The sequence below is a fragment of the Phascolarctos cinereus genome, unplaced genomic scaffold, assembly GCF_003287225.1.
Source record: "Phascolarctos cinereus isolate Bilbo 61053 unplaced genomic scaffold, phaCin_HiC Scaffold_4;HRSCAF=312, whole genome shotgun sequence".
Classification (NCBI taxonomy): Eukaryota; Metazoa; Chordata; class Mammalia; order Diprotodontia; family Phascolarctidae; genus Phascolarctos; species Phascolarctos cinereus.
The window spans coordinates 420,901,720-420,919,915 of NW_027555847.1; the positions used below are offsets into that span (position 1 = coordinate 420,901,720).

An 18,196-nucleotide genomic window follows, 5' to 3' on the forward strand; every position below is an offset into this window, starting at 1 on the left:
GATATCTTAGATCTAGAGGGTAAAAAATGTTTATTGTCCTGCATGCTTGAAGAGGACCAAAATGACATCACTACGTCAGGGTCAAGGTACAGTGTGGCTGATTGTGGCTGATCAAACCAATATGAGCTTGAAAGGCTCTGCCACAGGTTGGGCACAAATTGTCCAAATAGTTGGGCAGAAATAGTGGATTAAGGGAGGCATTGGTTAGAGGCAAAATAGACTTTTGAGCAGGGATGACATAAAAAGAGAAAGGAAGAAACAAAAGACATTAAGATTGAGGGAAATACACAGTTATTAATCATAACTGTGAATATGAATGGAATGAGCTCACACATAACATAGAAGAAGACAGCAGAATGATTACAAACCAGAATCAAACAACATGTTTACAAGAAGCACACTTGAATAGACACACAGAATTAAAATAAAGGGTAGGAACAAAAGCTAATATTCATCTTGTTAAAAAAAAAAGGCAGAGGTAGCAATCATGATCTCATAAAAAGCAAAAGCAAATACAGACCATATTAAAAGAGATAATAATTAGATACAATACATTTTTCTAAAAGCTAAAATAAAAGAAATAACATAAAAAGTATAGCAAATTTGTCTGATAAAGACATTATTTTGCAAATATATGAGGAACTTAGTCCAATTTATTAAAATAAGAACCATTCCTCAGTTGATAAATGGTCAAAGGATATGAACATGCAATTTTCAGAAGAAATCAAAGCTGTCTATATACAAAAATGCTCTAAATCACTATTGATTCGAAAAAGGCAAGTTAAAATAACTGTAAGGTAGTACCTAACACATATCAGAAATGACAATTGTTAGAGAGGATAAGGGAAAACAGGCACACTATAGAACTATAGGTAGAGTTATGAACTGTTTCAACCATTCTAGAAAACAATTTGAAAATATACCCAAAGTACTATAAAACTATACATACCCTTTCACGCACCAATACTACTCTTAGATCTGTGCCCCAAAGAGATTAAAGAAAAAGAGCATCTATGTGTACAAAAATATTTATAGTAGCTCTTTTTGTGGTGGCAAAGAAATGAAAATTGAAGGTTTGCTTAATTGGGCAAAAGATGAACATGTAGCTTATGATTGGGATGGAGTACTATTGTGCTATAAGAAATGGTGAGGTCTCAGATTCTTATAATCTAGCCACTGCCTAGATTCTTATAATCTAGCCAATAAGCCAATAGCTTACTAATGTTCAGACTCCTTAAGAGTCTGCCCAATATGATGGATGTTCTAATAAACCTTGTCTTTGGCTGAAAAAAAAAAAGAAAAGAAAAGAAATGATGAGGAGGTGGTTTCAGTTAAAAAAAAAAACATGGCAAGACATATAGGAACTGATGCAAAATGAAGTGAGAAAAACTGGGAGGTCACTGTGCACAGTAACAAGAATGTTGTAATGATGATTAATTGTGAAAGATTTACCTACTCTGATCAATATAATAATCTAAGACAATTCCAAAGGATTCATGATGAAAAATGCTATCCACCTACAGAGAGAACTGATAAATTCTGAGTGCAAATTGAGGTTAATTTTCTCACTTTGTTTTTCTTGCTTTTTTACATATGTCAAACATGCAAATATGTTTTGCATGATTTCTCATGTATAATTGGTATCATATTGTTTGCCTTTTCAGTGATAATGGAGAGTTTGAGACAGAGAGAGATAATTTGGAACTCAACATTTAAAAATAAAAGAATGTTAAAATAATATTTTGTTAAAAACAAAAATGATGGAACACATCTTCATTAATGGGAATAAAGGAAAACAGGGTAGGTAAAGACAAAGAAATTCTGAGAGAAAGAAGAGGAAACTTTGAGAGTTAAATTTGGGTTGGTTGCCATCTTCCTAATAAAGTAGGAATTGAAATTCTCTACTGATAATAAGGTAGGAGAGATGAGACTAGCAGAATGAGATGACTGGAAAATGAGTGAATGACCATTATACAGAAGGTGAATAAAAATAATTAGTGAACAGAAGTGACTTTTAAGTGTATCCAGTAAATATGGTATCACAGATTTCTCCAACAGTATTGGGCAGCATATCAGTGTAGAAATCAGATAAAAGGGATTTCTCATGTTTGGGAATTAACAAGGAAATATTGGCAAAAGATGAGGTATCTTAGATGCTAATGAGGTTAGATGGTGGGGTACAAATTAAATTTAGAAAGAAAATATGAAAGGATCATAGGATTCAAGGTTTTCATAAGATCAAAAAGCCAAGTACAACGAGGAGGATTGGGAGAGGCAAAAAAAGAAATACTGAGTTCCAGAGCAAATTTCAAACATTTGAGTTCTTGTAGGAGAAGCAATTCTATGGGATTATTTCAGAGCATTACTGTGCTAGTGAGAGTCTGAGGTAGAAAAGAATTCACAATATAATATGATTGTAGACAGAACTACAAAGGATTTAAGAGATCATATGGTACAATCCTCTTACTTTATAAACATATGTGGTCAAGCTGACATGGCATAGGAGCCAACTGTTATGAACGCCTCAATTTTGCATAGAGGTAGCTGTGGAGTTCTGATAGTTGCTGTGTCTACTCAATGATGAACAATAACAACAAAAATTTGGGAAATATTTGAAACTGAGTCTCTACAGAAAAACATTTCATTAAAGTACTCTGTTTAAATTGGTTCACTGTATCATGCTATGGGGAATTCTCTTCTTAACTTAAGACTGCCTCTTTTGTTCTTAAAACTTTTCTGGAAATTATGATTGTATTTCTAAAATACAAAGAATCCCAAAACATTTTTAAAGAAATACACAAACTTCTACTTTTATATTGATATAAAAATAACAGTATAATTTGAAGTGGTTTGGTATTTTTGTCCCCTTTTACTATTGTTTTTGGTCTCCCATTTATTTTTTGCAGACCATATTATTAGATTCGTTCACTATTTTGACGTATAATTTTTTTACAATTAAAATGTCACAATGAAGGATCTTGATTTATTTGATTTGGGCTCTTAAAAAACTTTAATTGACATGTTATTTTAGTCAACCACATTTCGTTTTTTGAACAAGTTTTACTGTGATAACTCTGAAAGTCATACTGTCTGAATCTTGCAGATTCAGATATTAGATACTTTTGCTTCATTTCTCTCCTTCATCATTACATGTGATAATAAGAGCAATAGTCTCAAAGTCTGGGAACATGGGCTTTGGACTGGGTTCTGGCATTTGGGGGAGTGGGACTTGACCAGGTCACTTGACCTTTTTCAATTTGTTTACTTGTAAAATTCTATGGTTCTTAACAGAAATGCTTCATATTTAATTGATTCCCAAGGCCTATTAATTTTTCTTTTAAAATGCATCTCAAGTCCCTTCATTATTTTCTATTTCCTTTAACCCTTGACCCTAAATACTTATACTTGGAGAACTATAATAGTTTCCTCATTGACTTCTCTGTTTTCCATCTCTCCCTAACTTTTGTCCATTCTGTATACTGCTGCCAAATCAATCTTTCTGAAACACTACTTTTACTATGTACCTGACCTATATAAAACTGTTCAATGGCTTCCTATTTCTTACTACATGAAGTTGCTGGCTTTCCTAACATTCAGAAATCTTGCCCTACCTTGTCCTACTCATTTTACTTCTCAATTTATACCCAGTAACAGGGCTTCTTTATATTCCCTACTCTTTTTTTTTTTTTGGCTTCTCTGTTCATGATCCCTCATCTAGAATAGCATTCCCTTTTCTTTCTAGTCATCAAAGCCCTACACAACCTTTATGGCCTAGATAAAATCACATATCTTCCAAGAAGCCTTACATGACTATTCTAGCTTTCAATATTTTTTGAAGTTTTGCAGCACTGATACTCTGCAATATGAAATTTAGATACTAATTACGTTGTTGTTGCTGTTCAATTATTTTAGTCATGTTTGATTCTTTGTGGCCCTGCTTGGGGTTTTCATTGCAGAGCTCCTGGAGTGGTTTGTCATTGCCTTCTCTAGATCATTTTATAGATGAGGAAACTGAAGCAAACAGGGTTAAGTGACTTGCCCAGGGTCACATAACTAATAAGTGTCTAAGGCTGGATTTTAACTCTTCCTGACTGTAGGCCTGGCACTTTATCCACTGTGCTACCTATCTGTCCCCATTGCAGCATACTGTTTTATATTGCTTATTGTTTTATATATGATGTCCTTATTTATCCAGGTGGATTTTTGTAAGCTTCTTATAGGACTTTTTTTTTTGTAATTCCATATTCTCCAAAGTGCTGAGCACAAAAAGTATTCAATAAAATGTATAAATTTATTGATTGAAAACTACCTACTATATTTATTAATTATATATATAATCATATGACTTCAGAAACAAAAATGGTTTATTTTCCTGAGAAGGGAAAATGTCTTACAAATGTATAAAATTTAACAAGACCGTTGATCTCAGGGGGGAAAAAATCTTTTCTAAAAGAAGGACTTGGTCCCAGTCTGTAAAGTTCATTTTTAGAGGTAGTATGATTTTAGTAGCATACATAGGATAATGATATTTATGTTCGTTTATTGATATTGCCATATACTGCCAGGAATAAAATTTGTAGGTAGTACAAGGCCACTTTGGAAGAGTATTATAATTTCACAAAATCTTCTCTTTTTTTTATATGATGATTCATCAGAGTAGTTCTTCAGGATTGGTCTGAGACAAGAAATGTATGTTGGCAATGCGAGTACCACTATTTCTTAGATTTCAAAACATCTGTACTTTACCTATCATGTCTAAGTGGAAAGGCACAGGCATCTTATGTTGTGCTTCTTCCGTCCCTTTCTCCTTTTCTCAGCTTGAAGTTTTGGTTACATTTTCACAATGAACATGTACCCTCATTATGTTCTATTACCTCCCCTTTCTAATCAGCCATTTTAGTAAAGGTCAAATAATGTAATTATTCTCCTCAATTCATATATACATACAATACACACAAGCACACACATATATATGTATATGTGTATACATATATATCCATACAGAAGTCTATTTTTCTTCTTCAAACCCAAAATCACAGGCATGATTATTCACTTTCAGAATATCTTGCTATACAAATCAAGTTATTCACAAATTGGATGTACTTAAATGACATTGCAGCATTCATATTTGGTGGAAATAAAGTACAGGGAAACCAGCTTCTTCTAGGTGTCTAATCTATGTTTAAATGACTAAAACCTTTTTCATTTGACTGTACCTTACTAAGCTATTAGCACTGTCCGGATCTTGAGCAGCCACTGTGCCAACCACTGTTCCAATCTTCTCATTCTCATGAACATCCATAACATAGGAAGGCATTGAAAAGAGTGGTGGTTCATCAACATCTCCCACAATGATCTTCAGCATGGTGACATCTTTAAATGGGCCCAAGTGAGAAAATCGGAAATCAAGATGTGTATTTGCTCCTTCTATGTTGAGAGTATAGGACTTCTTCTTCTCATAGTTTAGCGGCTGTGGGAACAAAGAAAAATTTCAGCTTTCCCTAGTGACTTAAATTAACTTGCCAAACTTAGACCAAATACGAAATTATACAGTAAGATGCATAGATATAGGTTTATTGATGCAGCAGGTAGTGGTGGTGGATTATCAGTGCTACTCAGCTGATGTACTTACTCTATACTATGGAGGTAAAAGCAAAGAAAGGGTATGAAGCAGGTCAACCACCATATTTCTCCTTTTCCCACTCTACCCCTGGTCATACTGATCATATAGAAACTCATAATAGAAACACAAGCTATTTTCCATTGAAATCATGAATTTTGTCAGCAAGGGTTTTCTAAATGTTTAGAATACTATGAAAAGGGTAGAATCACAAGCAGATACTTTGAATTTGGTGCTATTAACGATTCTTCACGTGGTAAGTTAACAACACTATTTCTATTTCAGTAAAAAAACTAAAGTCGGTACTTTAAATGACAGGCCAGAGAGACACTTGTATATTCTAGTTTGGTAATTTTTCTTTTTTTTTTTCTTCATTTGCTTAACCTTTTTAGATATTAATAGAAAATAAAAACAACCAAGTTATACATTTAGCACTTATAATAATAACAATGTGAGCAAAATAAATAAATTTTTATACTTTTTTACTTTATGTTTTGCTTCAAAAGCACAAATATTTTAAAATACCATGTTATTTTTTAGATAATGTGTGATATGAGGATTAAATTTTGATGAAAATATTAATATCAGGCAGGTAGGTGATGCAATGGAAAGAGTGATCAATCTGGAGTCAGGAAGAATTGAGTTCAAATCTCATCTCAAAGATTTATTAGTTTTGTTACTCTTGGAGAGTCAAAAACCTATTACAGTCCATATCACATCTGAGGAATGAGGAAAACGAAGACAATAATAGCACCTATTTCCCAAATTTGTGGGGAGCTAAAATAAGATATTTTTAAAGCATTTTGCAAACTTTATAGCACAATATAAATGCTAACTACGAATATCCAAAGCAATATGAATTATCTTGAATATAAAAATATTCACATTTTCCTCTCTGCTGGATAATGTAAAATGCAGCTATTATATAGGATGAAATTGAATAGAAACTTTCATTAGTTTTAGCTTCCAGTTTAACAGTTTCTTCTTAATTCCTTTGGCTCCATAAACTCATAGACTTTAGCTCATTTCACTCTACTAGAACTGCTTCTTTGAATATAATTGTAAATTTCCCAAGTAACGAAGCTTCTCTAGTTTTATTTGGATACTATTCAACAATGTAATACAGCTCGCTCACAGAGTTAAACTTCTATATTCAATTTATGTTTTCTGTTTCTTAATTTCTGCCTATTACTCTTAGTAATTACTTTTACATATCATTGTTCTTCCTAACTTGCAAAATAGCTTTCCCCTCCTAAATATTTATACATTTCAAATATCTATAGATTGTCATCATCTTTTCCATCAGTCATTACTCAGCCAGCTGTAGATATTTGGGATTTTTAAATGTTTCTCATAAATCATTTCTACTATTCCAATAATTATGCTGTAATCTTTTTAATCTCTTTATATTGGCCAGGTGTGGAACTAGATATTCAAAATATCATATGAAGTAGAGAATCCTGTTGTTTTATTTTTATTTGACCCCAAAGAGTTTCTAATATTATAGCTATTGGCTTTCCTTTGCTCAAGCTGTCTGGTTTGTTTATTTATTTATTTTTGCCCCTTTGCAGATGGTACAATTCTGTTGCAGAAATACACATATACATCTTAATCAAAGAATGGTCATTGCTTTAGTTAGGAAAGTGGCATTACTCTTTTTGCATATGTGCATTGCTATCATGACGATTGACCTTTGCACTGCAATTTTTGTCTATTTAAGAAATATTTCCTGTCCCATCTATAGAAAATTAAAGGATGTGATGATTATCTTGCCATTCCACCTGACAATGAACTCTCCAACTAAATTTCATTCATTCCCTGTTTTGCTGTATACTGTATTCCCTTTCATCCTAGACCAATTTGAGTTCTTTGATGTCTTAAAACCACTATGAAACCGATGTATATAGAACATTGAAATTTTGGTGTGCTGAATTTTTAAGGGGACATAAAAAATAAATCATTAGTTCTATAATCCTCCATCTCCTATCTCAGAGACTTAGCCCTGACTGTGCTCCAGTGCCTGCTACATCTTAGAACTTCTTATTTCCTTAAACTATGCTTGTGTCACCTCCTTGCATGCAACCTTTCCTGATGTCTCTTTGAAGTTGAGGACTTTTTCATTTTTGTTTTTGTTTTTTTTTCATAACATGCTGCCAGGCATATAGTAGAGATGTTTTAAAAATTAAGTGATTAACAGGTAAACATAAGATGCTTTGAGTTTTACAAAACTTAATAACTTATTTTTTAGCTTATCCATGCATTAATGATCATATATATATTAAGCTCACAATTAGCCCAGCAATTTTTGCATTCAGGAAAAAAGTCTCAATGATATTCCCCAAAATGTATTTCAATAAATATTTAATTTCCATAATAGCAAAAATATACTTTTGGAAGGAAAAAAAACCATGCCTATGGATGTGGATAACTATGTCTTAATGACTTAACCCACTGAAATGTTTCATAATATTATTAGTTTCAAACTGGTATGCTTTGCTATATTGAAGTTATGTGTTTGTTCAAAATAGTTAATTAAATATTTAAGACAGCCAGAAATGATCTCTCATCCCAGGCTCATGCCTCTGCAAATTGAAGAGCAGTAAGAACATGTCTTTCCGGATAGATGTTATCTGACAAAGGGTTATTAATAATAGAGTAAGAGATAGATTTTTCTAGAGAAAAAACTTGGGCTAAATCTTCATGTGTTTTTGTAGTCAAAGTTGTGGACCTACAGTTACAAGGTCTGTGCTGGAGTTCTGGAGACATTGCTTACTAGCTGTGTGATGCCAGGCAAGTCATTTAACTTTTCTGATTCTCAGTTTCCTCATCCATAAAATTTAAATAATAAATATGTACTACTTATTTCATGGGGTTGTAAGGAAAGTGAATTATAAACTTTAATGTGCTATATGAATGTGATTTGTTATTATTAGTTTATTATTATTAATCATCTTACTTAGAAGAACTATTTTGTACCTTAAAGGAAAGTATGGGGAATCTGCCTTGGTTCCTTGAAAAAAAAAAGCAGGAGGATACTTACACTCCAGTTATTTCCACAAAGAGTCTTTCTCTGAAGAAGATCAACATCCCCACCATTTTTTTTTTTTGTTTTTTAGCAATTGAGGTTAAGTGACTTGGCCAGGTTCACACAGCTAGTAAGTGTTAAATGTTTGGTGTGAGACCGGATTTGAACTCAAGTCCTCCTGACTTCAAGGCTGGTACTCTATCCACTGCACCACCTAACTGCCTCTCATCCCCACTTTTTTTTTTCTTTTGGTTTTAGGCAATTGGGGTTAAGTGACTTGCCCAGGGTCACACAGCTAGTAAGTGTCAAGTGTTTGGTCTGAGGCCGGATTTGAACCCATGTGCTTCTGACTTCAGGGCTGGCACTCTATCCACTGCACCACCTAGCTGCCCTTCATCCCCACTTTTTAAGAGCTATTTTCTAGAGTTCACAACAGGGACAGTCAATACTCAGTTTTATTTAGTCTCTTGTATCTTCTATTTTGTCTCCCTCATTAGAATGTGAGTTTCTTTGAGGACTATTTCTGCCTTTCCTTGTAGTCCCATTACTTAGCACAGGGTTTGGCATATGGTAAATGCATGAAAAAATGCTTGCTGAATCAATTTGACTTATATTCCTGATTGAGGAAGTAACGTATTTATATATGTTTATACTCATATATTTATTTCTGAATAGTCGAGTTCTGCTAATATATATACATATACATATACATACATATACATATACATACATACATACATATATATGTGTATTGTGTGTGTGTGTGTGTATATATATATATATATATATATATATATATATATATGTATATATATATAAATATGTGTCAAGGTCCAGTTGGAATGTTCCATGCTAGGGAGTGAGTTCAGACTTGACAGTTTTCTGATGGGGGAATGATATGGACAAGTATTTAGAGAAACTCTTGCTAGCTGATTTATAGAACAGCAATGATTCTGATCTTCAGGGAGATTAGCTGTCCTGCCTTGCTGGGCAAGGTGAGCTGCAAAAGAGATTAAATAGTGAACAGGATTCTAAAAGACTATCTCATTCTCTTCTTGTCTCCTAAATCAGTATCATACAAAGGTTAAAATTCTCTGAAGTATAGTATACCTTTTGAATCATGTTCATTTACATCAGGGAAAAAAATGTAGCAATGTATAGGATTTATAGTCACAAACTGGCCTGTCATAAAACATCACAGGGATGCTTTAAAGGAAAACATAAACCCATAAAAGGTATTATTATACCTCAGAGGAAATCCAAAATGTGTAGGTTAAGAGATTCCAATTGAAAACTGAAGTACTTAATTTCAGGTCATCCAGAGCCAAGCATTTATTATTACAAGCTCCTAGGAATATTGCCATTACTTCTCTTCTCAAAACTGTTAAAACCAGCAAGCAAAGTTTTTTTTTTTTAAAGCCTACATTACAAGGGTCCTTCTTCTGGAGTCATGGAGGGCAGACAACTGTCAACACCTTTCCTTCTCCTTCATCACACACCCTTTCCTCAAATTCTCAGCTCAACTGCTGGGAAAAAAAAATAGTTTTCTGTGTAATCTTCAAAGTAGCTGAAGAAACCATAAAATGTGGTGCAAAAAAAAGGTGTGTGATTCAAATTTGCATTTAGATTTTCTGCTAGACATATTCCTAAATACAAACATCCATCAATCACCAACTATTTATTAAAAGTCAAATAAGTACCAACCATTGTGCTTGGTACCAGGGATACAAGTATAAGAGGGAAAGAGTCCACAACTTCAAGAAGTTTCCTTTCTAACAAGAGAGACTAACATATACATATATAGATATCAACAAATCAATATAGGCATTTTTAAGGGGCAATTTATTAGTGGCTGGGAGAGGATCAAGAAAGTTATTGTAGAGAGCAGAATGTGGGTGTTAATGCTGACTCGACATAAAAAAGGGATTCTAAAGAGGAAGAGGGGAGGAAAAAGTGAATCCTAGGCATAGAAGATAGACATTGTCTTTTGTTACAGAGATAAGAGATAGAATGTCATGACATGTAAGGAAAAGAAAAAAATCTGGTTTGGTTGGAGCATAGAATACCTGAAAAGGAGCACTGCATTCCAAAATTGATAAATGGTCAAAGGATATGAGCATGCAGTTTTCCAAAGGAAAAAAAAATCAAGCTATCTAAAGATTTATGAAGAAAAATTGCTCTAAACCTCTAATTAGAAAGAGGCAAATTAAAGCAACTCTGAGGTTCTATCTCAATACCCATAAGATTAAATCAATTGCCAAAAAAGGGAAAATGGTAAATTCTGGAGAGTCTGTGGGAAAACATGCACATCAGTATATTGTTTGTGGAGCTGTGAACTGATCTAGCCACTCTGGAAAGCAATTTGAAACTACCCCCACCCCCTAAAAAATTATTAAACCACACGTGTCCATTAACCCAGAAATAACATTACTAGGTCTATAACCCAAAGAAGGCAATGAAGGAGGAAAAGACACACACACACACACATACACACACACACACTGACACACACAAAAACATTTTATGTTATGCTTTAGAATATGTATTGTATGTATGTACAATATTTGTATGTATGTATTCACACATGAGAGAAATGATTCTTTCTTATCTTAATAATCAGTTATTGAATTAAGACTAAGGTTTTTCCCCTTATTATATATACTATATGTATATATAATATATTATGTATTATTATATAATACTTCCTTATTCAGAAATCAGCTCCTGCAGGTTATTCAGGCAGCTTTTGAAGTACAGGGCTGATGGAAAACTCAAATCTGTTCCAAAGGTAAAATTTAGGCAAACTGATGAATTCCAGCCCCTTGTGTTTTACTCAGGGAGGTCTGGGAAAAAGTAGATTCTCCATTTTTTTCACCCTAGATTAACCTTGATGGGCTTATATGAATATGGATAAGTCTCTTTGACCAAGACTGAGTGATTGAGTCATATCCCTCAGACGACCCTCATTAGAATAAGCCCACCTCTCATAATATTCATTCTTTTATTATTTGTTAACAAAAAAGTTGATTACCACCCTCTAGAACACTCACTCTTTCAAGGGCATTTAAGCATTAAGTGGGTTCCATGAAAGATCTTCAACATTTGAGAGTGCCACTGACCTCTTTTATTAATTATTGATAGCATGATTAATAAAATGATTAATTACCCAGAAGCTATGTTTCTTGAGCTTTTTATACGTTACAAGCAAAAATATTTATGGCAGTTCTTTTTCTGGTGACAAAGAAGTAGAATCTGAACAAGTTCTCATTTATGAATTTGGTATCACACCATTGTATAAGGAACAATAAAAGGGATAGTTTCAGAGAAACTTGTAAAAACTTGTATGAACTGTTACAAAGTAAAGTGAGCATTTTATTACGGAACAATTTTTACAATAACAATGGTATTGTAAAAAAAAAGTTTGAAAGACAACTTTATCAATGCAATATGCAAAAAATCATTATAAAGGATTCATGATGAAACATGCTATCCACCTCTGAAAAGGGATATGCTAGATTCAGAGTACGGATTGAAATACTTATTTAGGAGGCATGTCCAAGGTGGGAATTTTATTTGCTTACATATGTGCATGAACATACATGCATATGCATACATATATATGCACACACACATATATGTGTGTGTGTGTGTGTGTGTGTGTGTGTGTGTGTGTGTGTGTGTGTGTGTGTGTGTACCCATTCACATACAAAAAGGAGTTTTGTCTTTCTTTTTCTTTTTTTTTCTCATTGGGGATGGATGGGAAGGAGAGAAGGCTTGGTATTGTTAATTGAAAAAAATTGAATTTGATTTTTTTTAAAGGAGTGATTTATAATAAGACTAGAAAGGCAGGTGGGAGCTAAGTTTAGAAGGCCTTTAAACGTCCACCAGCTTCATCCATATTTGATCCTAAATAAAATTTTATTGTTGTTCATTTGTGTCAAACTCTTTGCAACCACATTCGTGGTTTGTTTTCCTGGCAAAGACACTGGAGGGGTTTGCCATTTCCTTCTCCAACTCATTTTTGCAGATGAGGAAACTGAGGCAAACAGGTTTTGCCTAGAGTCACACAGCTAATTGGTGTCTGAAGCCAGATTTGAATTCAGGAAGATGACTCTTCTTGACTTCATCCCCAGCATTCAATCTACTGTGCCACCTAGCTGCCCCCTAACCACAGACAAAATAGGAAGCCACTAAAGTTTGCTGAGCAAGAAAGTGACTATATCAGACCTGTGTTTCAGAAATATTGCTTTGGCAGCTATGAGAAGGAAAGTTGTAGAAGGGAGAGATTTAAGGTAGGGAGGTAATTTAATAAGCTACTATAATAGTCCAGAAGAGAAGTGAAGAAGCCCTGAACTAGGGTGGTGGCCATGTGAATGGTGAGGAGACAGATATGAGAAATGTTATAGAAATATAACCAATAAATTATGAATAATTGGATTTTGGGGGTGAGGGACACTGAGGAGTCAAGTGGAATTTTAATGTTGAGAATGTTGTATGATCAGAAGGATAGTGGTGCCCTTGACAGAAAAAGGGAAGATAGGAAAAATAATTGATTTGGTTGCTAGCAAGGAGAGAGAGAGAAAAGGAAAATCCAATGGATGAAAAATACCTATTGTTTGTTTCATGTGCAGGGCATCTTGTGGATATACCTCATAGTCTGTCCCTTGGGATGAAGTCAAGAATTTAGTTTGATTCAGTCTAGACCTTGAGGACCCATAAGACCATGATGACTTACAAGAGTGTGGGAAATGGACTTTTAAAAACACAAGAGATGTTAAGCCTCAGGAATATATAGAGGTACTTAAAAGCTTGCACCAAGGGCTTCATATCTTTCAGAATCTTGAGTGATTTCATCAGATAGTCTAAATATCAGAGGGCTAAAATATGATATTTTGGTCTTAGTAACTCTCACAAAATCCACATTGTGACAGGCTTGTGTATGGGCATTCCTACAGGCTCCCAAATTGCTTTAGGACAGCACTGGGAGTTAAATGGTGTGTGTATCAAGGTGAAGGACATTTTTGGTTGCCATAGGGAATGCCACTAAGTCTGGTCTCATTTGATATTTTTATTTATAACCTGGGAAAATGTTAATTAACTTGAAAATATTATGAAACAGAGAGTGGTTTGAAGAAACTAAAAAAGACTTCAAAAATTAAAAAGAAAAAATAAAAATTCAGTATAAAAACATGAATTAATATATCTAAATAAAAACAGAGCACTGTCTCTGTTAATATCTTACTCTCTCTTTACATAATATCTTCTAAAAGGTCCAAATTTTTAGAAAGTCAGAATTTGGAGGCTAAGGGCTATCTCTATTTGCAGACCATTTATAATTACCTGCCAAAATGTACTCAGAAGGTGCTAAATAAATGATTATGGAAATTTACAAATACCTTAATACTGAAAAATATAAATCAAGGCAATGCATTTTTTTTTATTATTTTTATTTATAAGGCAGAGAGATCAGGGTAAACTAGAAGTATGCTGTGTAGAAATTCCCAGTTTAGCAGCCATTGCTTCTATAGTAGAAATAGAAAAAAGATCCAAGTTTTATTTCTAAATAAAACTTTTGGGGTCTTATAGACAAGAACATTCATGAAAAAATATTTTCCTGATTAATTATTTTGTGGGTAATGTACATTATGCTTGTGTATCTTAAAAAATGCAATATTCCTGAAAATACTTCCATTACATAGATATCCTCACTATTTCTAAATTTCTTTACCAATAGCATATTGTTAATAATTGTATCTTTATCACATCTTATAAAGGAGCATACTTTCTGTTATCTATGAGTTTCAATAAAAAACTAAAGAAATCAAAAAAGGTTTAATGTCAGTAAGTAAATAAACTAATATTAAGCACTTGCTGTGGGCCAGGATCTGTGCTAGGGAAACAAAGAGGCAAAAAATCCCTGCCCTTAAGGAGCTCATAATCTGATATGGGAGACAACAAATGAATATTTACAAACAAGCTGTATAAAGGATAAATAGGAAATAATTAAAGGAGGAAAAGCACTAAGTTGGGAAAGGTTTCTTGTTGAAGATGATATTTTAGCTGCAGTAGATGGGGATAAGGAGGGAGAGCATTCCAGGGCTAGGGTACCACCAAAGAACATGCCTGGGGCTGAGAGATGGAGTGTCTTGTTCGTGAAATAGCAAGGAGGCTAATGCTACTTCGTGGAAGAGTACAGGTCAAGGTGTAAGGTAGAAGACTGGAAAGGTAGGAAGGTGTTGGGTTATGAATGGCATTGAATACCAAGTACATTTTGTATTTGATTCTGAAGGCAATAGGGAGGCGCTGGGGTTTATTGAATAGGGGAGTGACATGGTTAGACTTGGACTTTAGGAAAATCAGTTTAGTGGCTGAGTGGAGGATGGATTGGAATGAAAAAAGATTTGAGGCAGGCAGAACCATAATCAGGTTATTGGAACAATGCAGACATGAGGTGATGAGGGCATGCACTAGAGTGGTGATAATGTAAGAGTAGAGAAATGGGCATATTTGATAAATGTTGCAAAGGTGAAATAAAGAGGTCTTGGCAACAGATTGCATACAGGGAAGGGAGAATGAGGTGAGAGATGGTCAGGAGTCAAGGATAACACCTAAGTTACCAGCCTGAGAGAATGGAAACATGGTGCTGCCCTCTATGGTAGAAGGGAAATTGTGGAAGATGGATTTTAGGGGGAAAGATAATAAGTTCCATTTTGTACATGTTGAGTTTAAGATATCTACTAGACATCCAGTTGGAGATGTCTGTAGTTAGAAATGTAAAACTAGAGGTCAGTGGGGAGATTGGGGAAGGATAGGTAGATATGTGGATTATTAACATAGAGATGGTAATTAAATCCATGGGAGCTGATGAGATCATTAAGTAAAATAGTATAGAGGGAGAAGAGAAAAGGACCTGCACCTACAGTTAAAGGGCATGATCTGGATGAGGATCCAGCAGTACATCTTTCAATGTACTTGAGCCTTGAATATCTATGGAAAATGACTACCATTCACTAAATGTGGAAGAGCTGATTTATTTCCCACAATTGTTAGCACAGCCTTCACAAGTCTCTTCCGTATTCCACACCTTAGAACTAAATGCTAGAAATTCCTCTCCAAAGTTTACTTTCATGTGTATTATCATTTCCAGATTGGGGATGAATACAATAATAAATTCCTTAAAGTGGTTGCACATACGCAAATTTGAGATTATATTTATATGTAAAATATGGTAATTAGTTGCAATCCAATGGAAATATGTGATGCAAATTCAAACACTGTGACCATTTCAGAAGATTCAGTGTTTGAACTAATTGGAAACTAACTGTGTTTTGAAGCTTGCTTGTCTATCAACTTTTCTAACATTGGAATATTATTTGTGAGGTGATTAGCTATAGCAATTTATGCTTTCAAATTCACTTAAAGCCACCCCCCCATCCTATTTAATTCCTATTGTGCTGTCATCAAAAAGTCCAACTATTGTCAGCATGAACTGACTTCATTAGGGACACATTGACATTTTAATTCTGTTTACCAGATATTCAGAAGGGCTTCTTGAATCTCAGACACTTAACCATCTGTAGTATTTGATGGCAGATTTGAGAGAGAACGAATGTTGCATTAGTTCCCAGCATGGAAGGCCTTTCAGAGATTGTCTAGGATATGGAGTTAGGAGAAAGAAAACGAATAGATTCTTAGCTGCTTCCATATCAGATTTTGTGGGTGCAGTGTTATGTTACAAAACTTGGAGTTTGAGAGCATCAGAGATATTGATATTCAATTATAAAGATAAAATTATGTCCAAGGTAAAATAAGTAGTTTGGGGGTTATTGTCCAATTTAGATTATGTCTATATATATACTTTGTTCCATTAATTTAAATAATTAAGAACAGATTACAGTTTGAAAATATATATATATTTTTACCTTCTTCAAGGAAAGAATGCCTTCTCTTGTCTCTTTGTCAGTTGATATGGAGAACACTCCAATGCCATCACCATTGATGATTGTGTATTTCATGTCAGCATTTGTTCCAGTATCAGCGTCATTTGCCTTGATTTTTCCTACAGCTGAACCAACTTGAGCTGATTCAGGGACATATAGCTGATAGTGTTCTGGGGAGAGGAAATCAATATCAGTATTAAAAAAAAACCCTATAATGGTAGATCAGTAATATTTTACAAATAATGTAAAATAATTGGTATGATTATCACATTTTAATACCTGAATGTTTTCATATCCCATAACCAAGTATGCTAAAACTGTATATATAAAACTGTATAAGCCTGATTTCCAGATTTAGAATATGTTATATTCATAATTGATACAAAATAATAAACTTTCATTGCCTTCATCTTATAGGCAAAAATAGCTTTAAGTTTTTGTTGATGTTATAATTGAATGACAAAGAGTCTTATGGACAAAATCTGTTTCAGTATTTGTCAGGAGCCCCACAAATGGTGGAGGACATTAAACAAGTTATTCTTGTCTTCTGTCCTCTCTTCACATGGACCTGGTCTTTCTAGACCAAAGGTAAACCAGTCAAAAGATAAATTCAGTCTACTTTTGGTTTTACAACGTATATATCATTCATGAAATATGGTTGAACAAAAAGGAAATGGTATAGAGCCATGGCTTTTACAGGAAAGATACATAATGAAAGAAATGCAGATTAAAATAGATTAAAGTAGATAAATATAGTTACCAATAAAATTATATATAAATTCATTCAACAAATATATCCTAGATATATATTATTTGCAGAGAATTTGCATTTATGGCAATGATGTTATTAAATTATGTTGTCAGGATAAAAGGAAATAATAGGATAAAGTTTTACAAAAAAATAATTAACATTATCATAGGTTCTATAGAGATATAAGGAGGCACATACCAGGTTGAATATATCATGAGTTGTAAGGATTAAATGACTGTGGTGAACTGTGACCAAACTAAGTTGTTACATTGAGGAAGAAGTATACTCTAAACATGAAGTGCAAGCTCTGCAAAGTCTTGGAGATGGAATGCTAAATTCAAGGAATCATAAATAGTCTACCTTGGCTAAAATGTAGAGCATGTAAAATGGAATAATGTCTAGCGAGCCCAGAATGAAGGCTGGACCCAAACAGTAAAGGGCTTTCAGTAAATGAGTTTGTATTCATTCATGAGTGTGGTGACCTGAAAAAAATCTTGCTAATTAATATCAGCTTTTTGTTTCAGAACCTAAATTAGAGTTTTTTTTTTCAGATGGGGCAAAAATATTTGAGAAGGAATGGGGAAAAGAGGAAGGTGATGTCAGAAACTAATTTGAAACTTGAGTGCAGATTATTTTGGTGAAGGGGATGGATCACCCTGCAGAAAGTCTAGCCAGTCTTCCCACAAGAATCAAAGAAATGAGGCTATGTGAGAAGGATATCACTGGAACCAAATAATGTAGCAAGGTTGTGCCTCATAATGTAGGCATAGAGAAGAGTAAGGTACAAGGTATGGAGGTGCTGATTTCTAGGCAAATAGTGGGGAGAAATGGATTTTCACCTCTAGGAAAGAAGCATGGGC

At 33.9% G+C, this 18,196-nt stretch overlaps 1 protein-coding gene across 1 annotated transcript in view; it reads right to left on the reverse strand.

The window, feature by feature from the left end:
* Positions 1–18,196, reverse strand: part of CDH18 (cadherin 18) — a 414,410-nt gene that overhangs the window by 112,737 nt on the left and 283,477 nt on the right. Inside the window, exons 5-6 of the mRNA XM_078153324.1 lie at positions 16,568–16,755; positions 5,217–5,470 (exon numbers count right to left, since the gene is read on the reverse strand). Coding sequence (XP_078009450.1) covers positions 5,217–5,470; positions 16,568–16,755 — 442 coding nt within the window. The remainder of the gene's footprint in view (positions 1–5,216; positions 5,471–16,567; positions 16,756–18,196) is intronic.